Genomic DNA, 27,370 nt, shown 5'->3' with positions numbered 1-27,370 from the left:
TAGCCCAAATTCTTTTCGTCCCCCCCTGCCCCGCCCCATCATGGAAGCGTGGGTGATGCTTAGAGGCTGGGTCACATAGACAGTAGGGTGGCGTGTGTGATGGAACACCTGCTGGTGATCCAATACTGCAGTAGGGGCTTTTCGATCTAGTAGCTTTAATCCTTAGAGCAACCCTCCCCGAGGAGGACATTATGCTCATTTTATAGATGAGAAAAATAGAGCATCAGAATAGTGAGCAACGTGTCGGAGGCCACACGGGTAGGGAGTGGAAGGAACCAGGACCGGCTGTCTGGTGTGTCTGCGTTCCTGTCAGGCGGCCCCCGCTGGCATCTTGCCTTTCCGAAACCCCTGGGCCCGAGTCACAGGGCCACGCTGGCTTTGGTAGTTTCCTTTTCAACAATTTTCCAGTTACTCGTTCCCGCTGTGATTTCGCGTCTGTACTTGTTTTCAGTTGCTGCCGTGACAAAGCAGCACAAGCCAAGTGGAGAAATGCAGAGTCCGTTTCTCGCCTTTGCGGCCTCCTAGAGGCGCCTGCTTCCTGGGCGCGCGGCCCTTCCTGTATCTCCAGTCACCTCCTTGGCCCTTCTCCTGTCCTCACGTCTTTTTCTGGCTACAGCTCGGAGAAACTCTCTGATATGGAGAACTCCTGTGATAAGATCGGCCCACCGGATCCCTGGTTAGCCTGGGTACCCTCCCATCTCCGCACCCGTGCCTTAATCACATCTGCACAGTCCCTTTTTGCCACCTGAGACCACACTCACAGATCCCGGGGATTAGGAAGCGGAAGCGTCCCGGGCCTTTACTCCTTTACTCTGCCTCCCGTGGTGACTGAACTCTCCGAATAGTGACTTTGAAAGAATTATCTCATGAACATGAGAATCAAATTCCTTTGTTTCTTCCTTCAACCGTATGCTACCTACCACTAAGGGAATACAGAAACAAGGCTCTGTAGCATCAGTTTGGTTTTCCTTGCTTTTTTAAAAGTCAATTGGTAGTACTATTTTACTAAATTATCTTGTTTGTTTGCCTTAGATTTGAAACTTCACCTAAATTCATTGCTGCACTCTTCAATATTAAACATCTAATCCATGAAACATTATAGGAAAAATATTTAAAGTAATATTTTTACTTTTTTAAATCCAGATTTGGACTTAAAACCACTGCTAGAGTCAACTGGAAACAATTTCTAACCTCATTTTATGAGTCCCAGTGGTTGGAAGTCAACAACACAGTTCCCCCGACCGAAAGAGACAGGTATGTGGGAAAACAAAAACAAAAACAGAAGAACCAAATTTCAGTTACACCTATTATAATCTATGAGAATATCTGCATTACTTTTTCTTCAGGTTTTGAATGAGAAATTAGTCTTCATGGGATAATTATGAACCTTGACATAGCGATTTACCATTCATCAACTGTTTCCCATACAGGCATTCTTATTTCAGATGGCCTTAAACTATAAGATGGGTATAATTATTATTCCAGTTTCTAGATGAAAACCTGAGACTATAAGGGTCTTAACTCGACCTGCCACTTAGCGCGGTGGAGGCAGAAATGGAGACTGAGTATTGGACGTGCGCACATCAACGCTGCCAGCGTCACACTGAGCTTTGCGTGTGTTCTTGGGAAATTGTGTAGAAGCATGTTGTGTTAAGTGTTACACAGAAAGGAACAATCCACATTCATTTGTCTCCTGACCACTATGCGTGGTGCAGTTATCGTGGGTCAGGGGGATTTTTGGCCCCGAGCGCCATTATTTCTGTTTTCATTCTAACGTCTGTTACAACTTCAGATTTATGTATCACGTAAATTGTGATGGGGCCGAAAATGTAAAACAAATTTTAAAGTTTAGGCTTTTGCTCTAAGAAGTATTTTGTTTACGTGAATGTGTATCCTGTATGGATCGCCCTATATAAATTTTAAGGAAAAAAAAAACAGGCTTTATAATCTCGGCACGTTCATCGAAAGCACTATGCTCTGTTGTAAAGTAAAATATGAGAAAAATAGAGCATCGTGTCGGCGGCCACACGGGTAAGGAGTGGAAGGAGCCAGGACCTGCTGTCTGGTGTGTCTGCATTCCCGTCAGGCGGCCCCCGCTGGCATCTTGCCTTTCCGAAACCCCTGGGCCCGAGTCACGGGGCCACAAAGTTAATTCCCATTTCACCAGGTCCGCTCTGTGTCTCAGGGATTTATGAATATTTGATGAACTGCCCTGGTTACTGGCCTTCCAGGTATTTAGAGCTCCCTCCCCACCCCTCCACCCCCCACCCCGTTCCTGGGATGCAACTCCGTGAGCCTATTTCTTAAGTGTAGTTACTTCTGTTTTTTGCGATTTTCTTAACTGAAAGATAGGAAAGAATTAAAATGTGAGTTTCATTTACTTTAAAACAGTGATTCTCAGGGCACCTGGGTGACTCGATTGGTTAAGTGTCTGACACCTCTTGATTTTGGCTCGGGTCACTATCTCAAGGTCACGGGATCAAGCCCCACATCACGTTCTGCGCTGACAGTGGAGAATCTGCTTGGGATGTGCTCTCTCTCTCCCTCTGTCTCCCTGCTTCTCTCTCTCAACATAAATAAAGTTTAAATAGTGATTCTCGACTAGGGGCAATCCCAGCCACCCAGAGACGTTTTTGGTTGTCACAGCTGGGGTGGGGCGCTAATGATAGCTAGTGGGCGGTGGCCAGGTTTGCTCTAAACATCCCACAGTGCCTAGCACGGTACCCCCTGTCCCACCCCCAACACACACCAGAGAACTACTGGGCCCCCTTGTCGGTGGTACTGTATAAGGTGATGATTATTGCAGAAGTATCCATTCATTCCTGTGCCAGTGATCTTTCGAAAAACCAGGTTGCAGTAGTCACATGAGCAACCAGACTCAGGAATTCTGCTACTTTATATATTTCTTAAAAAAAAATTTTTTTTAGTGTTTATTTTTGAGAGAGAGAGACAGAGTGCGAGCTGGGGAGGGGCAGAGAGAGAGGGAGACACAGACTCCAAAGCAGGCTCCAGGCTCCGAGCCGTCCGCACAGAGCCTGACGTGGGGCTCGGACCCACGAAGCGCGAGATCATGACCTGAGCCGAAGTCGGATGCCCAACCAACTGAGCCACCGGGGCGCCCCTACTTTATATATTTCTTAGAAATGGTCGTAGGTGTGTGTGTGTTCCTGTGTTTTTGTGCAGCTCGAGAAAGCTAAGATGGCTGTGTAGATGCAGCAAACCCCCCGCCCCAAACGGATGTGAGAATTGTTGAGCTGATTCACTATCATTTTTTTTTTTTAATTTTAGAAAGAGGGAAAGAGCACAAGTGGGGGAGAAGGGCAAAGAGAGAGGGAGAATCTTTTTTCTTATTTATTTATTTATTTATTTATTTATTTATTTTCAAGTTAGCTAACATACAGTGTGGTCTTGGCTTCAGGAGTAGAACCCAGTGATCCATCTGTTACACACAACACCCGTGCTCGTCCCCAGAAGTGCCCTCCTTAATGCCCATCACCCACTGAACCTCTCTCCCTCACCCCAGCCCACCCCCATCAACCCTCAGTTCTCTGTATTTAAGAGTCTCTTGTGGCTTACCTTCCTCTCTGTTTTTATCTTATTTTTCCTTTCCTTCTCCTGTGGTCATCTGTTGAGTTTTTCAAATGCCACGTATGAGTGAAATCATATGTTATCAGTCTTTCTCTGACTGACCTATTTCATTGAGCATAATATCCTTCAGGTCCATCCACGTTGTTGCAAATGGCAAGATTTCATTCTTTTTCATCACCGAGTAATATTCCATTGAATGTGTATACCATGTCTTCTTTATCCATGCATCAATTGATGGACATTTGGGCTCTTTCCATAATTTGGCTATTGTTGATAGTGCATCTGTAAACATTGGGGTGCCTGTGCCCCTTCAAATCAGCATTTTTGTATCCTTTGGATAAATTCCTAGTGGTGCAACTATTGGGTCACAGGGTAGTTCTATTTTGAATTTTTTGAGGAACCCCCATACTGTTTTCCAGAGTGGCTACACCAGTTTGCATTCATACCAACGGTACGACAGGGTTCCTCTTTCTCCACATCCTCGCCAACATCTATTAGTTTTAGCTATTCTGACTGGCGTGAGGTGGTATCTCATTGTGGTTTTGATTTGCATTCTCCTGTTGCTGAGTGATGTTGAACATTTTTTCATGCGTCTGTTAGCCATCTAGATGTCTTCTTTGGAAAAGTGTCTATTCATGTCTTTTGCCCATTTCTTCACTGGATTATTTGTTTTTTGGGTGTTGAGTTTGATAAGTTCTTTATAGATTTTGGATACTAACCCTGTATCTGATATGTCATTGGCAGATATCTTCTCCCATCCCATTGGCTGCCTTTTAGTTTGTTGATTGTTTCCTTTGCTGTGCAGAAGCTTTTTATCTTGATGAGGTCCCAATAGTTCATTTTTGCTTTTATTTCCCTTGCCTCTGGAGACATGTCAAATATGAAGTTGCTGTGGCCGAGGTCAAAGAGGTTGCTGCCTGTTTTCTCGTGTAGGATTTTGATGGTTTGCTGTCTCACGTTTAAGTCTTTTATCCATTTTGAATTTATTTTTGTGGATGGTGTAATCAAGTGGTCCAGGTTCATTCTTCTGCATGTCGCTGTCCAGTTTTCCCAGGCCATTTGCTAAAGAGACTGTCTTTTTTCCATTGGATACTCTTCCCTGCTTTGTTGAAGATGAGTTGACCATACATTTGTGAGTCCATTTCTGGGTTCTCTATTCTGTTCCCTTGATCTATGTGTCTGCTAAGCAGCCTCCAGGCTCACACAGAGCCCCCAGCTCAGGGTTCAATCCCACGACCCAGGGATTGTGACCTGAGCCAAAATCAAGACTTGGTCACTTAACTGACTGAGCTACCCAGGTACCCCTCATTCTTTTTTTAGTGGGAAACATCATCCCGTCTAACTGAACATTGAAAAGCAGAGGCCGACAGGGGTATCTGTAGATTTGTATTATGAGATTCTGCAACCCCCTTCTGATCAGAGTCCAGGGTGAAGTCGGCTTTGATTTCTGAGTGGGGTGGTCATAGGCCTTCAGGAACACACGTCCAGACTGATGGACCTGCGCTCAGGGGATGGTTGCGAGAGTCAAGAAAGGGAGAGGGAGGGCTCTGATGATGTCAGTGGCCGTGGCCATTGTCAACAGGGAGGGGGACGTTGTTAAGGTTGACATTTCCACCGTTTTAACACGGGAAGCGTGTGCCCTCACTTACCGTGTGGGTGAGTGTGCCTTGACGCGCTCCCCCTTATACACAGGGAGGTGACAGTCTCAGCGGTGATCGTGATCTCTTTCCTGGCCTCTTTTGAGACCAGGGGCACAGACTGGCGAGACAGCTAGCCACGGTTAGCTGGCATGGGAAATGGAGAATGATGGGACAGCAAGGCTGATGGCATCCACACCGTCTCCCCTATCAGGTACCGCACTGCCTGAGAGACCAGTGGGCCCACACAAGCACAGTACACTTTCAGGAAGAAAAGCCATCCACTAATAAAGCATTGTGATGGTTGTAAGGTGCTTTTTTTTTTTTTTTGCATTAAGGAAGAACAGAGTTCAAGAGCGTAACCTTATTCCTGTTTTTCTCTTCATCCTCTTGTAGCATCACTTCTAAAAATCAATCTTGCGAGGAAAACATTATCCCCAAGTTATCTAGACACGAGGGTCACTCTGCATCACTGAAGAAAGCACTACTGAATGCCAAGACCGTAAGATTTCGAACCCCTTCCCTGGTGAAAACCTCACTGTTTCTCAGAACGAGAACATTCAGACCCAGGCTAACAAAAACTGTATGTTCCTCCATTTACCCAACCAACACACATGTTTTGAGCTCCTGCTATAAGCTAGCAATTGTCCCGAGTGCTTAGGGATATAACCTCACTCCTGACCTCAGGAGCTGGCTGGGATTGGGAGGTCAGATAACATAAAATGTCCTGCACCGAGGTGAGGGAGATGCCAGGGGATGAGAACAGCGCATGGCAAGGTCGCTGAGGGTGCACAGTCTGCTCACCACTCCCTGCCTAACGAGTAAGCCGGACCTGTTGAGCCTTCCTCATCCCAGCCCAGAGGGTGTGGGTTCATAACAACGTGTGGCCCATCACAGGAACGTTTTCTTAGTTCTAAAGAGCCTATTTAATGATTTAATTATGCTGCGGAAGGAAGCTAATTCATGAATTTGTAACTTGCTTTAAATATTAGCTCCTGTCCCACCTTAATGTGTATTTAAAAAGCAGCATTTGGATACTTTGAAAACGTGCAACATTTTCCCAAGTTGGCTGCTGACTAAGCACATTCAACAGCCGAATCCAGTAAATATGGAGGAGTCCAGTGACTTGCTTTGCCTCAGACTCAGCTCTGTGTGCAGAAGAGGAGACACTTGGCCTTGGCGCGAGCCTTCCTGCAGGGCGGCTGTAGGGCAGCGTTCTGGGGAGGAGCCCATGTGGCCTGGAGGCGGACCTCAAGGTTCAGAGGTTTGCTGTCTATACTGGAGACTGTGGTTCCTCGTCTCCGTTGATCTAGAATGCCGTTGCTTATGGTTTCTGAGCCTAGTGTAGACTCAGAGATTTGGGGTTCTGTTTTCCTGGGGGAGGGGAGCATTTTAGCTAGCCTGCCTGTTCTAAGTAATCTTTAGAACTAGATGACCTGGTCTCTTACACTGAGTGAACGATGATAATGAGCGCTTACGACGTGCCGGGGACTGTCTCCTGTGACTTACCCGTCTTCACTCGCTCCCGCCTCTCCACACCTCTGTGAGGTAGACACTATCACGATCTCCGTTTAAGCCTTTCCCTTTGCCCTCATCTGCCGAGGAAAGGGAACGGCAGTGTTAAGTATCCGGCCTGAGGCTCCCAGCTCGTGAGTGGCGGGGCTTGACTCAAACCAGCTGCTCCAGAGGGAGGCCCACTGCAGCCTTGGGCAGAGCTGCCTGCGAATGTGTCGGCTGGGCCTCCTCTTGGACACAAGTGAAGGCTTTTGTGTGTTTACCCGCCTCAGCACCTAGTGGTCCATTGACGTAATTTAATTAAAAATAGTGAAATCTCATCTCCGTTAATGGAGGGCTGTAATAACGCCAGCCGCTCCAAATATGGGACTATTTAGCGGTCATTGATGTGCTGTTTCACAAACAGAACCGATCAACGAACACGCAGGGGTGAGGAATCGAGTGCCTGCCCCACGCTGGGCCATGCGTGCCGTGGGCCCTGGTGCTGATCGCACAGATGAGTGACGCAAAGGCCTGGCCAATGATGAGCTCACACTCTGGAGTGACACATGACAGCAGTGAGCGTCTGATGCTTAGAGTTGCCGGATGCCAAGTGGGATTTCCGATCACCCCCCACCCCCGACCGCCATTTGCCGTGGTCTTGGGCACGCTCTGGAACCCGGAAGGAGGCAGGCAGAGGGAGAGAGCCAGGAGTAGGCAGGAGAGGGCATTTTTGCCTGGCTGCAGAGGACAGCGGTGGGAAACACGTCCCTCTCCTGCTGTAGAGAGGGATGCAGAATTGTTACAGAAAGAAAGGCAGCTTTACGTCTGCTCCGACTCTTGCCTCCCAAGTAGCTGTGTGCTCTTTCCACACACCACCACCTTCCCTCTGAGTGACCCAGTCACCTCGATCACTTATATTGAAACCTGGCGTGGCTCACTTTCTGTCACCCAAAAACTATTTGTACCCTACGTGTTTATCCACCCTTGTTTTCAGTGCTGTTTGCAGCCCACGTGATTTTCTCGGTAGAAAGTCCAAAAGAATCTTCCAGAACATACTAGAATTAATAACAGAAGTTAGAAGGTCAGTGTTCAAAGATCAATAGTATTTCTATAAGCTGCAGTAATCAATTAGAAAAGTAAACTTTAAAATATCATTTCTAATAATTTTATTTAAAAAAATCAAATGCCTAGAAACATAACCTAACAAAAAAAAAAATGAAAATTCTCAACATTGAAGACTACAAAGATTGCTTATAGAAATAATAACAAGTCCTTCACAAACCTCCAGTAAATATCAGAGGAAGGAATGCCTCCCAATTCATTCTCTGAGGCCGATGCTACTTTAATACTAAAGCCAGACAAAGAGATCACAAGAAAACGAACAACCAATATCCTTCATGAATATTGTAGAAATTCTCAGCAAGACATAATAAGTAAACCAAATCCAGCAACACAAACAAAAGATTAAATGCTATGACCATGTGGGATTTATCCCAGGATTGCAGGCTTGGTTTGACTTCCAAAAAAATCAATTAATATAGTACACAATGTTAATAGAATTAAGGGAAAAAACCACACGATCGTCTTGAAAGATGCAGAAAAAGGATTTGCAAAATCCAGCCCTGTTTCGTGATAACTTTCAACAGACCAAGAGCAGGGAAATTCCTTAAACTGATGAAGGGCATCTACAACGAACCCATAGCTAACAGCACAGTTGACGGTAAGAGACTGAATACTTTCCCCCAGGATGATGAAAAACACAAAATGTCAACTTTTGCTACTTCTCTGCAACATTGTACTGAAGTTCTAGACGTGCAATCCTGAAAGAAAAGAAATAGAAGGCATCCAGATTGGAGAGGAAGAAGTAAAACTGCCCTTACTTACAGACAACACAGTGGACACACACAAACTTCTGCAAATAATAAATGTGTTCATCAAGGTTGTAGAATATAAGACCAATATACCAAAATCAGTTACATTTCTATCAACTAGCAACGACCAATCTGAAAAGGAACTTCAGAAAGCAGTGCCACTCACAATAGCATCAGCAAGTATAAAATACCCAGTAGTAAATTTAACAAAAGTGCCAGACTTGGACACTGCAAATTACAAAACACTATTAAAAGAAATTAAATAAAATGTAAATAAATGAAGAAACATTCCACAGTCATGGATTGGAAGATTCGATAGTATTAAGATGGCAGTTCTCTCCAAATTGATCTATAGGTTCAACAGGTTCAATGCAAACCCTGTTGAAATGCCAACTGTCTATTTTTTTAATGTTTATTTATTTTTGAGAGAGAGAGAGAGAGAGCATAAGCAGGAGAGGGGCAGAGAAAGAGGGAGACACAGAATCCAAAGCAGGCTCCAGGCTCTGAGCTGTCAGCCCAGAGCCCAGCGTGGGGCACGAACTCACGAACCTTTGAGATCATGACCTGAGCCAAAGTCAGATGCTCAACCGACTGAGCCACCCAGGCACCCCAATTTTTTTCAACTGTCTTTTTTTTTTGCAGAAATTAAAAATTGATTTTAAAATTCATATGGAAATGAAAAGATTGCTAAATAGCCAAAACCAATCTTGGAAAAAAAGAACGAAGTTAGAGCACTTTGGGATCTTAGTACAGAGCTATGGTGTCAGAACAGTGTGGCAATGGCAGGAGGATAGACAGATTGCTCAATGGAACAGAACCGAGAGTCCAGAAATAGACCTTAATGTTTATGGTCAATCCATCTGTGACAAGATCAGTGGGAGAGAGGATCATCTTTCCAACAAATGGTCCTGAGACTGTTGGATAGCCATATGCAAAAAAGAGGAACTGCCTTACCGCATACACAACTAACAATGGACCATAAACCTAAATATGAGAGTTAAAATGACAAAACTCTTAGAAGAAGGCATGTGCGTAAATCTTTGTGACCTGTGTTGGGCAAGTATTTCTTAGGACACTAAAAGCATGATCCATAAAGGGGGAAAAAAACCCCATAAACTGGAATCATCACAATTAAAAAAATTGTGCTCCAAATGATACCATTAAGTCACATTCTGGGAGAAAATAAATGCAAATTATATATTGGGTAAGGGACTTGTATGGAGACTATGTAAGAACTCTTCGAACTCAGTAAGAGGACAACCCAATGTAAAAAATGGGCAAAATATTTGAATAGACGTGTCATCAAAGAAGATACACGAGGGGCACCTGGGGGGCTCAGCCAGTTGAGTGTCCGACTTCAGCTCAGGTCACGATCCCGCGGTCCGTGAGTTCGAGCCCCGCGTCGGGCTCTGTGCTGATGGCTCAGAGCCTGGAGCCCGCTGCGGATTCTGTGTCTCCCTCTCTCTCTGCCCCTCCCCCACTCGCACTCTTTCTCTCTCTCTCTCTCAAAACTAAACATTAAAAAATTAAAAAAAAAAAAAAGAAGACATATGAATGGCCAATGAGCACGTGAAAAGATGGTCAACATCCTTAGACACCAGGGATGCGAGTCAGAAGCATGCTGGTGCACCACTTGCCAGGTTATGGTGACGATGAAGTCACAAAGGCAGCAGTCAGTGGACCACGTCAGGGACGTGGACATGGAATTTTCTCTCCTGCTGGTGGAAATAGAAAATGGTACAGCTGCCGTTGAAACAACATGGTCGTTTCTTTAAAACTTAAACAGAAATTTACCACCTGACCCAGCAATTCCGCTCGTAGGTAGCTGCCCAAGAGAAGTAAAAACATTTTGTCCACACGAAGACTTGTGTGCAGATGTTCGTACCCACGTTATTCATAATCTCCAAACGAGGCGATCCAAGTGTTTATCTGCTTGCAGTAAGAGAAACAAAATGTGGCATGTCCATACAGTGGAATAATAACAAGGATGAAAAGGAACGAAGTACCGATCCATGGCGCATCCTGGATTGAACCGCGAAAATGTTATGGCAGGTGATAGAAGCCAGATGCAGAATGCATACTGATGCATAAACTGTATGCTTCTGTATACACGAAATATCCAGACCAAAGCAAACACAGAGAGACAACAAATAGATCGGTTGCCTTGGGTCGGGGACGGAAGTGAGGAGTGGCTGCGAGTGGACACGAGGTTTCTCTTGTGATGGAAATGTTCTAGAACCAGATGGTGGTTGATGGTTGCACAATGCTATACGCTTACTGAAAACCATAATTGTCCTACTTGGACAATAAATAGTTGATTATCACTCCCAAGCTAAAAAGTAAGCAGGCATACATTCCTCTAAATTATCTAATTTTCCCGGAGACAACCTTGTTTCCTTTTCTGGCTTTGGACTCCAAAGTAACGGTTAACCTTTGCACACCACTTTGTCACTTAGTAAGCCCCTCTGCCACGTTAATATTCACACTCTGTATGAGGAGGTAGGGGTTCTTTATTCCCCCTGTTTTTTTTCCAGTAAACAGTATCTCTTATTTTTGGTACTTAATTTACTTATTGGTAATTTTTTATTCTGGCAGAAGAATTTGCCTCACAGTATTTTGCTGATAATATGTTTTCTTTATGCAGCATGGCTGAGATTTTTCTTGCTAAGTAATTGTCCATTTATGTAATTGATGAGGTTGGTGGTAGTGAAAATAAGCATCATTAATATTTTTAGTAAATCGGCAAGTTGTTAATTGAATTGCCGGGAAGTTGTGTGCCCTGTATGACAGAGCCACATAGCCCTCAGGTGAGGACAGGGTAGGAGGAACTGTCACTGCCAGCGCTCAGCCTGTCCTGGGGAGGGGATCAGCCTGTGCCTGCGAGATGGGTCTCCCTCCTCTCTTGGGGCCCTCTCCTGCCCGTGCCCTGACAGACAGCATTGTGGGAGCAGCCTTGCAGGGTCCCAGCGTCCCCCGACCCTTGCCCCACCCCACACACTGCCCTTGGCTCCCAGTGTTACATAGTGACCACCAACTGAGGGATTATTGCTTCGCCATAATTCTCTTCGGCCAGAGCCCACTCTTTACTCAGTGATGTCATATATATATATATATATATATATATATATATATATATATATATATATATCTACATACACACACACATATATATGTATACACATATATATATACACACACATATATATATACACATATATATATACACACACATATATATATATACACACATATATATATACACACACACAATGTGTGTATATATATATATATAAATGTATGTATACATATATAAATGTATATATATATACATACGATGTTTGATGTTACATATATGTATGTTATATACATTATATATATGTTTATGTTATATATGTTATATATATACAATGCTTTCCTTCCTTTTTCCTTTTTTAAAAAAATTGCCTTTTTTAAAAATATGTATAACATTTAAAAAATATATATATTATATATGTTGTATATATGTTACACATATATGATATATATATGTTATATACGTTATTGTATGTTATATAATGGTTTCCTTCCTTTTTCCTTTTTTTAAAAAAATCCCCTTATATACATTCTCATGCTCAGAAACCCGACGGACGAATAACAGGGGAAGAATTGCGACATATTCTAAATTGCGAGGCTGTAAACATCAGCGATTCAGAATTCAAAGAACTAATGCAGACCCTTGACCCTGGGGACACTGGATGGGTCAACGTCAACACGTTCATCCAACTGCTTGAAGAGAACCCTGAGGTGAGTTTTACAACAACTCCATGTTTGATTTTCTCTTTATGGCAGGAAATTAAGTATTTGTAGTGAAATATGGGATCCAGGTGAAATTGGCCTTAAATAAATGACTACACGTTTTTCAGCTGAGTTGATTTTCATTTTAAGGAAGAGTTAAGTGTTTGAGTTGTTTGATTTTAAGTCTTGATGTCTAAATCTTATCCAAGGGTGATGTTTGACGTTTTCTGGGAAGCCATCCTAGAATGAGGGCACCTATATATGCAGGATGTAACCGTCTTTTCACAGCGTGCCAGTGACACCCCTCCTGCAACCGCGTCTTACACGGTTTCCCATTTTAAACAGTAACTGTTTATTGCCTCTAGTGACCAATACTTTTCTTTTTTTTTTTTTGATTTTTTAATGTTTATTTGTTTTTTTGTTTTTTTGTTTTTTTTGATTTTTTTTTTTCCAACGTTTATTTATTTTTGGGACAGAGAGAGACAGAGCATGAACAGGGGAGGGGCAGAGAGAGAGGGAGACACAGAATCGGAAACAGGCTCCAGGCTCTGAGCCATCAGCCCAGAGCCCGACGCGGGGCTCGAACTCACGGACCGCGAGATCGTGACCTGGCCGAAGTCGGACGCTTAACCGACTGCGCCACCCAGGCGCCCCTGTTTATTTGTTTTTGAGAGAGAGAGAGAGAGAGACAGAGCACGAGCGGAGGGAGGGGCAGAGAGAGAGGGAGACAGAATCTGAAACAGACTCCAGACTCTGAGCTGTCAGCACAGAGCCCGACGCGGGGCTGGAACTCAGAAACCGTGAGATCGTGGCCTGAGCCAAAGCAAGATGCTTAACCGGCTGAGCCACCCAGGTGCCCCCAATACTTGCTTTTCCTTTGACCGAAAGGCTGACAGAATTTTATTATTAGAAATGTTGTTTTATAATTTTAATAGCTATTAGCGCTTAAAAGTTTTAAGAACTTTAAAAAATTAGATTCGTGTCAGGCAATGCATTGGATAGGCATTGGGAGATTCTTGTTGAAGTGTTTGTTATAGACTTCTTTTAGCAGGTGCAAATTAGCTTTTCATCAATATTACGATTTCCTGAGCACCCACCTTGTGCAAGGTGGCGACCGCATCCTAAACCAACGTCGTTTGGTCCTTCTTGAGTCCCAGTTCAAAAGTAAGTCCCAGGGCCCTCACACAGGAGAGAGTAATTGGACCTTTCCCTGAACTCTGCTGTGTGGCTCCTATGTTGGCTGCTGAGAATTGTGGCTTCTGACCATCACAGCAACCCCACACGCAGCATCTTTCTCGAAAAACAAAATATGGGGGGGGGGGGCGTGCATCCAATTTCGTCTCAGGTCATGATCTCACGATTTGTGAGTTCAAGCACTGTGTGGGGATCTGTGCTGACAGCTCAGAGGCTGGAGCCTGCTTGGATTCTGTGTGTCCCTCTCTCTGCCCCTCCCCTGCTCTCACTGTGTTTCTCTCGAAAACAAATAAACATAAAAAATTAAACACAAAACATGGACACGGAAACCATCTGCTCTCCACGTGGCAAGGGGCATGGTCTTTGCTTAATATGAACCACACCCATCAGCCTCCACTCTTAAAAGCTCAGATGGGTGTCAGGGCTCCTAGGCGAAAGCTGAAGTTCCTACCCTGGTTGGGAAGGGGCCCACATGGTCCAGCCTTGCTGCCCAGCTCCCAGAAGCCTCATAGGTCACACTGGCTCGGGTCCGCGGGCGCCCCCAGGTCCCTCCTCCATTCTTGGGGTGCTGCAGCTCCTGCCAGGATTCCATCCATGCTGCTCTCCCCTGCTGGGGCCATTCTGCAGGTCTTGGGGCACCGGTGCCTTCCCAGGGACCCTCTGTGGCACCTCTGGCAGCCACCGACCTCACACACCTGCCCAATCGTGGTGTCACAACTTTGTCATTATGTGGTCACGTCTCCACAAAGACGGAGGCCCATCGTGGCCTCGGGGGCTAGCCCGGTGCCAGACACACTCACAAAACAGTGCGGTGAGTGGATGAATGAACATATGCGAACGAACCAGAAAGATTAGAAAACACAGGTGCGCACATAGAAGGAAAAGAAAAACACCACTAATTCTAACGTTGAATATTGTTACCCACTCACTGTTACCCTTTGTTGTATGTGCTTATGAACCCGTACACCCACACACACATTGTTTTCAGCTTTGTTGCCGTTATTATACAAAAGCTGCGCATATTTAATTTATGCAATTTTAGGAGTTAGATACATACTTTGATATATGATATCTATTCTATTTTATTTATTTTTTAAAAAATTTTTTTTTCAACGTTTATTTATTTTTGGGACAGAGAGAGACAGAGCATGAACGGGGGAGGGGCAGAGAGAGAGGGAGACACAGAATCGGAAACAGGCTCCAGGCTCTGAGCCATCAGCCCAGAGCCCGACGCGGGGCTCGAACTCACGGACCGCGGGGCTCGAACTCACGGACCGCGGGGCTCGAACTCACGGACCGCGAGATCGTGACCTGGCTGAAGTCGGACGCTTAACCAACTGCGCCACCCAGGCGCCCCTCTATTCTATTTTAAAATGAGATACTATAGGGGCACCTGGGTGGCGCAGTCGGTTAAGCGTCCGCCTCTTGATTTCAGCTCAGGGCATGATCTCACGGTTCATGAGTCTGAGCCTCTGTGCTGACAGTGTGGAGCCTGCTTGGGATTCTCTCCCTCTCCTTCTCTCCCTGTCCTTCCCTCACTCACGCACTTTCTCTCTCAAAATAAATAAGTAAACTGAAAATAAAGTGAAATGAGATCCTATAATTAATGGCTTTTCAGTCCATGCTGTCCCCTATTAACATGCTGTTAACACTGTTAATAAAAATGCTGTATGATCTTAAAAGATACAGAGTAACGATTCCCTGTTGCAATCCAGGTGTTTGGTTTTTTCCCCCTTTTATAAATTTTGCTACAGTGAATATTGTGGTGCCTGCTTTTTCAACCACCCCATGAGTATTCTTTTAGTATAGATTTCTAGAAATGGCATTATTGGGTCAAAGGATACATTTTATTCTTTCAGTCAGCTTAATTATTTGAGAAGAGGAATGTATGTGTAAAGTACAAAATGCAAAAGGTGAAAACGGGAACACGGTGACAGTTAAGTTTTTCTTCCACCTCTGTTCCCTCACCACCCCCACAGGTGGTTGCTGCCACCCCACGGCCTGTGGATTTAGCAGATTGTCCACGATTAGCCCGTGTCGATACTGGCAATAGGCCTCCTTTCTCATTTTTACTATTCTGAAAGGCAGAAATGCCATCCCATTGTTGTTTTATGTTGCGTTTACTTAAAAGGTGATAGACTTCTTTTACATGTATTGTACTTTTTTTTTTTTTTTTTAAATAAGTTCAGGTTAAATGCTATTATCCCCATTTCCAGGTGGGGATTAGTGGGCAAACTCATTTGCTCACGAACTCAAAGTGAATTGGTGAGTCAGGAGCAAGGCTGTCATGTCTGTCTGCCTCCAAAGGTCCTCCTGCCTTTATGAGTGATTTGTGTTTATATACTTTTCTCTTTCCCAATTAGACAGGAAAACAAGTTGCAGACCCCAAAGCGCCTCTCTTCCTGGCTTGGGATTCAGTAAGTAACACTTTCCCACGTGGTCCCAGGGTGCCACCACCCCAGGTTACAAATGTGCCACTTGGTAGATATGTCTGTTTGCTTTTTTTATGATAGGTGGAAGAGATCGTCCATGACTCCATTACTAGGAATCTACAAGCCTTCTATAAAATGCTACAGGCGTATGACCTCGGAGACACAGGGCTCATTGGTCAAAATAATTTCCAGAAAATCATGCACATATTCTGCCCCTTTTTAACAGCTGAGCGTTTACTGAAGTAAGTTTCTTGGTAACAAAATTAATCCGTGTCGTGTTTCCATCAAGCCCGTTCATAATCCTCAGCCTTTTCCTACATATGTTTGCAGTACCGATAGGGAGGACTGATCATAACTGCTGGTTACTGGGTGCTCACTAACGTAGGACACTGGTCGAGAGTTGGGCATGTGCTCTATGATTTAGTCCTCGCGACAACCACGGAAGGTGGCTGCTACCCCTTTTCGTGGGGAAGGAAGCCGAGGTCTGGAGAAGCCACGTAACTATTCAGAGTCGTGTAGCCCGGAGGCTGTGTGCAGCCTCGTTCCTTCCCGGTCTCCGTGACTTCTCTGCTCTCAATCGTGATGCCATTTTTCCCTCCCGGGGCGTCTGGCTACGATCAGCCATCCTGTGGAGAGACGCCGGGATTGTGGCTCTATCTCACTTGAGTTTAAAACTTGCCTCGTGGTGGCTGAGCAAAGCTGGAGAGGGGCAGGGAACTTAAGAGAGAGAAGAGGGCCCCTGAGGGTCTCCTGCCCCTGTGTCTCGTTCACCCTGCCCACGGCTGCCCTTGGGGCGTGGGGCCCCTTGCCTCCCTCTCTGCAGTGACCTTGAGAACCTACGGCCCGAATCTTGCCATTCTGCAGGGGGTGACGCTTCCCACATCACTACCCGAACGTCCCGCTGTCCGCCGAAGCTCGTTGCTGTAGGACTCGGAGCTGCATGACCTTAGAGGCTGGTGCATGTGTCCTGCTGTGGACGGTGATCTGGGAGATCACTTTCGGTGGAAATCCAAAAGAGTGGGGGGGAAGGAAGTTACTCTAATTCCCTTTCAGTCCTCTCGCGTGGAAAGTTTAAAATCTTGTATTTGTCGCTTTTGATTGCATTACATCGATTTCAGGTGACCCAAAACACAGTCGGTCTCCTGGTAGCTGTTGGCCGCTTGAGTCTCCTCTCTGTGAACATTCCTGTTTCCTGACCCGTTTTCCCCGTGGTTGGTTTTTGTAGGAAAAGAAGGGTTTACAGGAAGAGGGTGAGGCCGAGGCTTTCCCGAGCAGGAGGGGCTCGCAGGGCGCGGTGTTTGCGTTCATCTGAGTTTATTGGACGTTTGCAGAAAGGCCGGTTTGCTGGAGGGTGGGAAACATGGGAAAGGGGAGAGACAGGTGGCAGCAAGTCCAGAGAAGATTCTAGAGGGAGCTCAGGGGAGACTGGGTGGGGCCCGGGCAGGGGAAGAAGCGAGTGTGCAGAGGAGTGGAGGCACATTGGGCGGCTGGCGAGCCACGTGGGGCTGTCGGGGCAGGAAGTTATATAGGGAGGAACAGCAGGGCTGCTGCCGAGGGCCAGGCAGGAATGACCCAGCCCAACCAGGGGACGGGTCAGCCGGCAGGGCGTCTTGACAGGTCATCTGGTTCCCTAGCAGCATCTTAGAATCATCTGGAGAGCTCTGAAACAAACCCCCAGTGCCCATGCCCTGTCCAGGGCACCGTTATATTGAAGCCCCCACTGGCTCTCACGTGCAGCCGTGGTGGACAAGCACAGCCCAGGGGTCAGGTGACAATTTCAGATTTGTGCTTTGCAAGGATTACCGTGGAGAAAGCGCGGGGCGAGAGGAGGACGGGTGGGTGACGCGGCGGTGGCGGTGGCACCGCAGAGGGGCGGCTGCGGGTGGTAAGCTTGACAGAAGGACGAGACCCGGTGACTGGACGTGGAGGTGGACGGGGGCGGGGGAGGGGGCCCCGATGCCGGCCAGAGGCAATGTCGTCGGCCAGTTAGGAAACACGGAGTGACACTCCGGAAGGAGACTCCCAGAGGGTGTGGGTGCACAGAGCGGCCTGGGCTGCAGCACGGTTTGGAGTCTCCCTTGCACGGACGGCCTGAGCATCTGTTCGGCAGGGGTTCATCTGGGAGAGCATAGCAGACCGTCCGAGGTGAGAGGGTGCGGATAGGACCTGGCAGAATACCACCCACTCACCAGTGACCGGGCTGGCACAGCCAGCAAGGGAGGCGGAGAATTCTGGTCAGGGTGACGGTCCAGAGCCTGTGGTGCGGGGTGCTCAGGGAGCAGGAGGAAGTCTGTGGGTCAGGGGGCACGCGGGACGGAAGCACGGGGTGAGCACTCACACAGAGTGGCTGTTGCCTTAGCAGACTAGGCCTCAGGAGAGAAGCAGGGCCCGTGGGGCTGGAAGGGGTGAGGTGGACCCAGCAGGTGCGGTGAGCTTGCAAGGAGGGTGGAGAATGAGAAGTGATTGACTCCCGAAGCTCCAGTACCCGGGGTAGAACAGCGTCCGCGTGTGGTCAGGGCTTAGTAAGTGTTGAGTGAAGGATGAAAGGAAGGAAGGGAGGGAGGAAAGAAGAAAAGGGGGAAAGAAGGGAGGAAGGGAGGGAGGCAGGGAGGTAGGAAGAAAGGGGGAAGGAGGGAGGGAGGGGGGAAGGGAGGGAGGGAGGAGGGAAGAAGAAAAGGAGGGAAGAAGGGAGGAAGGGAGGGAGGAAGGAAGGGGGAAGGGAGGGAGGGAGGAGGAAAGAAGAAAAGGAGAGAGGAAGGGGGAAGGGAGGAAGGAAGAAAGAAAAATAAGTAAGCTGGGGCGCCTGGGTGGCTCAGTCAGTTGAGCCTCTGACTCTTGATTTCAGCTCAGGTCATGATCCCAGGGTCATAGGATTGAGCCCCACATCTGGGCTTAAGATTCCCTCTCCCTCTCCTCTCCCTCTCCCTCTCCCTCTCCCTCTCTCCCTCTGCCCCTCTCCTAGCTCTCTGTCTCTCAAATTAAAAAAAAAAAAAAAAAAAAAGAAAGAAAGAAGGAAAGAAAGAATGAATGAATGAATGAATGAATGAAATCCAGTGGATTGGTCATGCAGGTAATTGGGTCTTCGAGATGGGAGTGTGTCTAATCCATTCTCCAGTCTCCAGTCACAACTACAGATCTGTTCATGCTAAACCCTGCTTAAAACACTTGCATCCTGTTGCTGTTAGGAAGACATCCAGACGCTTTTAAGAATGACTTCCCAGGCCCCTCATGATCGTCGCACCCCCGGAGCCCGGGCTCTGCAGCCAGACTGCCTGGGTTCACATCCCGGCTCAGCCCTGAACTAGCTGTGCACTTGGGCAAGTTCCTTAACCCCTCTGAGCCTCGATTTCCTTGCTCAGACGTTACTTAGGAGAATGTGGTAAGGGTCAAGGGAGATCCTAGACGCAGAGCCCTCCATCCAGCGCTGAACTTAAGAAACGTTTACTTCCGCTGCTCTCCATCCAGCCCGGACTGAGCTGCTTTCTGTTTCCTGAAAACACCCAGCTCTCTCACGTCTGGGCTTCTAGATGGCCTCTTCCCTCAGTTCCAAATGCCTACTTTCCCGGCCGCTTGGCCCCATGAGGTGGGGACTGTTTTGTCTGTTCACAGTTGTAGCTGTGACGCTTAGCACGGTGTCATTTACCTGGCAGCATAAATATTTCTCGAAGCAGTTCTATCCATGGCCGGAGCTTCCTGAACCGAGGATGGCCTCCGAGCTCGTGCGGTGCCCCTGGTTGCGTATAAAGCATCATCATGATAATCGCGATGCTGTTATTACAGCTGCAGTTTCTTGAGCGCATGCACACGTCCGTGTAGTGCTAGGAGCCTTCTATGGATCATGTTACTTAATGCTTATAGTAGTCCTCTGAGGTGGGTGCATTTTATAGACGAGGAAACTGAAGCATAGAAAAGGTGATGTGCCCCAGGTCGGCGATTCTCTACCCTCTGATAGGCTTAAAAGTTCTTGAGGGCCTCAGAGTTTTCGTTACATGGAATAGATCTCTCAGTATGATGGTATTAGAAATTCAAACTGAGACCTTTGGAAAACGTTATTGCAGAAGATCAACGTGTATTTCCCCGTTGCATTTCCCTGTAGGCTCTGGAGAAACCTGGGGGTTTCAAAATAATGACATATTGGGTGATGAGGAGGCTACAGAAATTAGAGCAGGTGTAGGCATAGGTAGCTGGTAATGAGCTAGTAAAAGGCCGTCAAGAAACTAAGCTAACCTCTGAAAACTCACTCTAGCTCCTCATTTATACCCAAAACATTTGTACAGCCGTTGAAAACGTTAGAGGACACAACCCGCCTGAGCACACATTCTGTCGCTTGTCACACATCATGTGGCCTCCGAGAAACCCACTGTGCGCGAGAGGCGCGGGGTAGTGCTTGTATGAAAATAGTTCGGGTCCCTCCCCCCCCCCGCTTGCCCTGGAAGTGCCCACCCACCACACCTCCTGCCCGCTGCCCCCAGTCGTGGGACTGTTAAGTCCAGAGCTGATATTCAAGCCCAGGGAGGCAGATTCCAGGGCCCGCACCCGGAGTCACCACGCGCTGTTGCCTTCTGTATTTTAACAAATACGTGGAATATTGTTTTGGTCTCTAGGCTTTACCAAGCTTGCCACAATGAGCATGTACAACTTTTATGATTACTTCACAAGCCATCAGTCAAGATATCAAACATTCCCATCCCTCCCCCGCCCCGCCCCGCCAAGCTTCCTCATGCCCTTCTGTGAGTCATCTCTTCTACAGCCCTAGCAACCTCTGATCTGCGTTCTGTCACTGCACATGACTTTGAATTTTCTAGGGTTGTATATAAAGGAAAGCATGTGGGACGTGCTCCTTTTTGTCAGGCTCTGTTCCCCAAGCATAACGATTCTGAGATTCATTCACGTTGTTACGTGTATGTGCAGCTGGTCTCTTTTCATTGCTGAGTAGTATTCCATTCCTTCCCACAGCTTGTGGAGCCACTCGTATGGGGGACATTTGGGTTGTTTCCAGTGTTTGGCTACTGCAAATAAAGCTGAGTAGATTGTACAGGTCTTCGCATAGACCTACATCTCTATTTCTCTTGGGTAGATACCCGAGGGCAGAGGGGCTGGTTCCTCTGGATGAGTGTGTATTTAAGGTGTGTATGCGAGGTGTATGTTCAAGGTGTACGTGCCGGGTGAGTGTTCAAGGTGTCTTCCAGAATGGTTGCACCATTTTGTACCTCGCCAGCCACAGGTATTCCCATCCTTGTGAGCCCTTGGTGGGGTCAGTCTTTTTAATTTCCGCCATCCTAATGGGTGTGTTCTGATTCTTTTAAAAATTCAGACTCTGCAGTGCGTTTCAGGATATCACTTCAGGAAGAATCCTTTACAAGGAACTTTTGGCACGCGTCGGAATTAGCGGTCCACCCACCATCTCTCCAGCTCTTGTGCCGAAGGATCAAGTGTTCGGTGAACATTTTCATAAAGAGGAACAGCAGCAGCCAGACCTTCCTGAGAGGTAAAACAGGACGAAATGAAAACGCGTATCAAAGCCACGGTGTCTGTTGTAGGGGAGGTGGTTCGTAAATATTCATTAACTAAACGCATGCCTTAATATTTTATTACTTAAATGAGAAAAACGGCAAACCATACGTACGGCGAGTAGAGTCAGGGGAGTGGAGAGCAAGCAGAGATCTTAGGGATGAGTGGGTTGAGCTATTAATTCTGGAAATGAAAGCACTTAGGTCTGCAAGGTCTGGGGACTGACCTCAGGTTACTCGCAAACTTAGTGGCCACCCTGGGTCAAGAACCCAGGACCTTCAACTCCCAGAGAACCTGTCTGCCACACAACCATTACATGCCTGCGTTCACATTTGTCCTTTTCCAGAAACTTAGACCTCTTACGACTGTTTAATATTTATGGTAAAATATACCCATTAAACCAGTTAACGTTTTCTGACATGAATGATAGAATTATTCAAATGATCACCAAATTGAATTGTAACAATAAAACATGCTTAGCAAATCTATTAAACATCGGACTGATGAATATTCTAGCCCTTCCTCATTTTGAAAAATATAGGTTTAGTCTAATGAAAAGATACTATTTTAACTTGCTGGTTCATAGCTTATAATAAATCCACAAGGAAAGTTAAAACGTAGACCTATTCAGCAGACTTCGCTCTGTCATTTCCCGTTAAAAAGTTCTTAAGTATAGAGCGGTGGGAATATTTTAATGCTGTGCTAATGAAATTTGACTATCTGGACATTTCAGTGGTAGCTTTATAAATGGGCAGAAGGATGGTATTTTAAGGGAAAGGTTAAATAGTCTGTGACAAGATACGTCTGCCTCCTAAAACCAATGGAAGAAGTAATGATAATTATGTGTTTTATAAAATGTGGACATTCCCGGAGAGCTCTTCAAAGCTGATGGAAGCAGCAGGAGGGGAGAAGTCCTTTCTCCAAGAGAAAGGCTCAGCTCTTCCCCTTCCCCGACTTCCCCTTCCCCAACACCCCAGTGGGGTCCCAGAGACTTCTGGAAAGCTGAAGAATTCATTACCCTCAACTGCACACTCTCTCCCCCACACAGCACATGGCATAAAATCTAGATTTGATGAATCCAGTTGACTGTATAAATCAACTTGGAACGATTGCAAATGGCCTATTTAATTTAAAGCTTTGTAAAGGGCTGTGACTTTTCATCTTCCGACTTCACACAAATATTTACTTTTCCCCGCCATGTCGGCCAGTCACATGCCCTACTGAGCCAGCTCAAAGCACAGTTGAGAACCTTAGCACAAGGATAACCATTTCCTGGAGCTCCCCACTCCGGCCTGTGGCCACATACTCGCCACACGGGGAGGGTTTTCACCCGACACAGTGCTGCGGACCTCTCTGGAACCCACGAGCCATGGGCGGGTAAGAAGTTCCCCAGCCACTCCATCTATCTGAGAATCTGGTTCCTTGTTTGTGAGAAGGGGCTGGTAGACCTCCTGTTGCCCTGGGTTGAATCGAAATCGGGTGAGGTCTGTAGGAAGCACGCTGCTAAATTCCCGATTGTGATTTTAGAACCAAGCCCACTGGGGACAAAAGCACCCTGACCAAGAAAATGACTAAGGAGGCAGTGATCGAAAAACACAAAAGATGCATACAGCAGCAGGACCCAGCATTCCGAAAAACGTGTCTTGACTTCAGCAAGGAGCCGGCTGGCAAAATTAACGTGCATGACTTCAAGAAGGTAGGGGAATGGGTTTCTCTGTGTTTCTGGGTTTTCTTTTGCTCCTGGAGAGGTTCATACTAACAGGCTTTAAAGAGTAGGCATTACATTTTCAGTGAGGGTTTATTCCCTTACCGGCAAAGCACATTCATTTCTAGGCATCGTTCAACAACGTAAAAGGATTCTTTCGGCCAAAAATGTCCTTGGCAACTTCCTTCAGAGGATACGTGTGGATGTGGCTAGTTTTGGATATTTAAACTTTCGAACAAAGCATTCACTGAAGTGTCGTTCTGGACGGCTGCAGGGTGCCTGGCTCCAGCATTGCGCGTGGAGCGCATCCTGGGGCAGGACGGCGGTGCCGGGAGCAAAAACTTCTCAGGCCCCTTCCCTGCCAGCGAGGAGTTTGGTGATGCTGTGGTCACAGAGCTGGGGTTTGTGCCTCGAGAAAGTGAAAAAAAAAAAAAAGCTCAGAGTGCTGATTTGCATGCGCTTGTGGGAGCTGGAAGGTTCTGCCAGAAAGGACTCAGCTTGAAGGGTTCTGCACAGACTTCTCAGGAATTAATTTCAATGATTGCTTAAAATTCCTGTTACGACCCCTCCAGCTAATCATCTTCAGCTATTTTTAAGAAAAGCATTGCAGTTAATATGTAGCAGTGTCTGTGTGGACAAATTTAGAAGAAGGCAATGAAATGTATTTCCAAGAAGAGAATAATTATATCAGTAGCTACTATTTATCTGCCTGGGGGTGGGATGGGCAGCTACTGAAACAGCCCAGACCTCCCGCCACCCCCCCAAGACTGGATGATGTGCAGACATGGGGCATGGTGAGGGGGACAGATTCAAGAAATATTTGGGGAGAAGGGGTAATGGATAAGAAAGAGGCAAATGGGCAAGGATAGTTCCTCCATCTCTGGTTTGAGGGACCGGCTGGCTGATAATCAGTCATCGGTAACTCCGGCGAGCGGGACGGATGGTGGTATGTGGGTGTGAATCACCTGACGCTCCCAGGGTGCCTTGTCCTAGACTCCTTTGTCCCCACATCCCCTGGCACAGTCCCGACCCCTCACGCCCCACAGTCTAGAACGACCATAGTGCTCAATGCTCTCGATCATGGAGTCGGTTCACAGGTTCACAGGAGACCAGGAACCCACCCGGCTGCCGCTGGTTGTTCAGAGGGACGGTGCTTCCCTTAGAGAAGGGCGGTGGGTGGCGGCAGAGCAGGGACGCCCGCCCAGACCGCAGACCCCCCGCACAGCTCTTTCCACTGCTCGCCCGAGAACGGGCCAGTAAGCTCAGCGGCGGGTTCTTCCATCGCAGGGCTTCTGCGCCATCGCTAGGCCGGCGACCCCCTTGCGGGCACCTCTAGTTTGCATCCCGGAGCACCGTCCTAAAACTTCAGTCTCTGCTCCCCGCCCGCCTGCTGGACTTCTTCACGCGGGTGTCTAGAGACGCCCGTGTTCTCGCCAAGGCCGTTCTGCTGGCAGCCTTGCCATTCTCAAGGACGGCCTCTTCCCAGTTGCCGGGGGCTCCAGTCTGGGGTCTTCCTTGACTCTCCTCTTCGTCTCACACCCACCGCCGGTGCATCAACAGAGCCAACGGGCTTTGTGTGTTCTCAACCCGGCAGCCAGAGTCACACTCCAACAGGCCCGACAGAAGGGGCCACTCCTGCTCGGAACCCTCCCACGGCCCCCCACCTCGCTCGCATACGAACCAGAGTCCTCGCAGGGCCTAGAGGCTCCCGCGCTGCCCAGCCCCTCATTATCTCTCTGATTTCCACTCTTCCCGCCCTCCCCGCTGCTCACTTCGCTCCGGCCACGCCAGCCTCCTGCTCTCCCGCAGACCGCTCCGCCTTGGCACGGGCTGCCCCCTCCACCTGGAGGACTGTCATTCCTATGGCAGATACAGCCTGCTCTCCCACCTCGATCTCCTTTACCCCAGTTTTCTTCTCGCGATGTTACCACCCACTACCACGCATCTTGTGCTTAGAGCCCTTTCGTTCATTCCTTCGCTCTGCTGTTTGCTCGATTTCCTCCGTTAAAACGTATGCTCCGAAGGTGGACATTTTTGTGTCTCTCGGACAGTGATGCATCCCAGATGCTTGGCGTGAAGCAGGGCCCTACATTTGCTGAATGAACGGATGAGCTTGAAGAGTAACTAGAGTCCCCAGGGGAGCCCGGAACGGACGCCGCTTGGGGCCTGAGGGAGACGGGTGTGTCGAAAGCCCATCAGGATTTCTAGGCATGAGGCTGGCTCCCACACCGCCCGTGGCGATGCCCAAGCCCACCCAAGCCCCCTCCTCTGCCCCCTGGGTTTCCCTGCGTTCTTGCTGACCTTGAGGGGCACTACTAGAATGCTTGTTCTTTTGCCTGCTTCCTGGCAGTGCCTGAGTGCCTCTCCTTCTCCCTCTCGGATCTCCTGGCTTCCCCAAGACTCCCCTGCCTCCTGAAGGTGTGCCCACGGTGAGGGGACAGGGAAGGAGAAACCACAAAAGGACAGGGCCAACATGCCGGGAGAAAAGTTGTTGGGTGTTTTAACGACCAATTCGCTGTGAACCCGATGCGGCAGATTATCGGCTGATGTCCCCCCTGGTGACTTGTGGGGTTTAACCTTTGGGAAGCATCCTTTTTTTTTTTTTTTTCCAATATATGAAATTTATTGTCAAATTGGTTTCCATACAACACCCAGTGCTCATCCCAAAAGGTGCCCTCCTCGATACCCATCACCCACCCTCCCCTCCCTCCCACCTCCCATCAACTCTCAGTTTGTTCTCAGTTGGGAAGCATCCTGTCGTTGACCAACCTTTTAGCCCAAAGATCAACAGCCATGGGGTGATTTTAAACAGTCCACCTGGGACCTAGGTTTGAACTTCAAAAGCTAATAACTTCAAAGCATTATGTAAATATAAACTCCATCGTTAATCGAAGAGCTTGTTTCTAGATCAAGGCGCTTCTCCTACCAGGGAGGTCGGAGCTGGAGAAATGGTCTTACACCGTAGAAAGAAATGAGTTTAGATTAGACATAATGCAGGGCATCTGGACATCGAAGGCTTGGGAGTGTTGAACTTCAGTGGTAACGGTAAGGAAACCTTTGGAATCGACTCCTCTGAGATCTTCAAGGATAAATGACAATAGCCGGTGTGTAATCGTAGTAACAGCGGTAATAGCAGCGATGACGATGACGGCCGCCCCTGGAAAGTGACAGTGCTGAGCGTGCTCATCACGACAGCCACCAGAGGTCCAGCCCCTCCTGTGCGCCCACACTGCGCCCTGTTGCTTCACGTATCTGATCCCTAATCCTCACAGAGACACTGTGGGGTGGACGTGACGCTGTGCCCGTTCCACAAGTGAGGGGACCGAAGCTCGGAGTTAGGACAGTGGCTCAGTGTTGTTCAGCTGGAAAGCCGTTCAGGCACTTGGACTGGAGTCCGCGTCAGTCTCTGTCAGCCTCAGACCCTTGCTGGGTGGGTTTGCTGGGTGCAAGATGGGGTTGCTGGATATAATTGCTGGCAGCTTTGAGGTTGTATCTGGCCTCAGGATTTTGGAAGACAAACATTCATTTCACAAACAGTGTTCTGTAAATTCTTCCTATCATTTTGGTCATGGATATGCAACGTTCTTGCCCTCCTTTCCCCCCAAATCTGTACCGCCCCAATGAGTTTGATACGGTGGTTGCCGATTTTCATCCCAGAGGACTTGGGAGTGAGGCTCTCAGTCACATGCACCTGCTTGCCCAATTATGCATGCATGCGGTTGTTCATAATTTGAACGGAGGCAGCGCTTAGCATTGGTCCAGATACCTTGTCCTCTAAAGGAGAAGTGCTGATTATTTATTCTCACCAGCCATTGCCTAACCAGCGGCCGGCCGTACAGGTTCAACGAGGGAAAGGTGTAATAGAATCTCAAACCGGGTGGGAACTTAGGGGTCACGAAATCCTGGGAGCCCCTGTGTTGTCATTGCTGGGAACACCGTTTCACGTTTCACCACCTCGGTCAGGAAGATTTTGTCTACAGTATGATTCATTTGTTAACTAATAGCCTGTCTCCCCCTCTTTTTTCTCTCTTCAATATAAAAGATTTCAGAGTTTCTGGAGAGTGAGGTGACCAGCGACAGCACACAGAGTCGACAGTCCTGCCAGAGGCAGAGCTGTGGGGGTCTTAATGACCTCGGTGTGCTTTCTGTGGTTAAATGGGT

At 47.5% G+C, this 27,370-nt stretch overlaps 1 protein-coding gene across 8 annotated transcripts in view; it reads left to right on the top strand.

Annotated features, from left to right (window-relative positions):
* The window catches only part of EFCAB6 (EF-hand calcium binding domain 6), a 250,449-nt gene that overhangs the window by 112,275 nt on the left and 110,804 nt on the right, over positions 1–27,370 (top strand). For all 8 annotated transcript variants that reach the window (XM_045467278.1, XM_045467283.1, XM_045467280.1 and 5 more), the window contains 7 exons: positions 1,144–1,254; positions 5,622–5,727; positions 12,209–12,376; positions 15,925–15,978; positions 16,075–16,235; positions 21,308–21,481; positions 23,032–23,200. In XM_045467278.1, coding sequence (XP_045323234.1) covers positions 1,144–1,254; positions 5,622–5,727; positions 12,209–12,376; positions 15,925–15,978; positions 16,075–16,235; positions 21,308–21,481; positions 23,032–23,200 — 943 coding nt within the window. The remainder of the gene's footprint in view (positions 1–1,143; positions 1,255–5,621; positions 5,728–12,208; positions 12,377–15,924; positions 15,979–16,074; positions 16,236–21,307; positions 21,482–23,031; positions 23,201–27,370) is intronic.

The sequence above is a fragment of the Leopardus geoffroyi genome, chromosome B4, assembly GCF_018350155.1.
Source record: "Leopardus geoffroyi isolate Oge1 chromosome B4, O.geoffroyi_Oge1_pat1.0, whole genome shotgun sequence".
NCBI classification, from domain to species: Eukaryota; Metazoa; Chordata; class Mammalia; order Carnivora; family Felidae; genus Leopardus; species Leopardus geoffroyi.
This window is presented reverse-complemented; position numbering and strand designations above follow the sequence as displayed.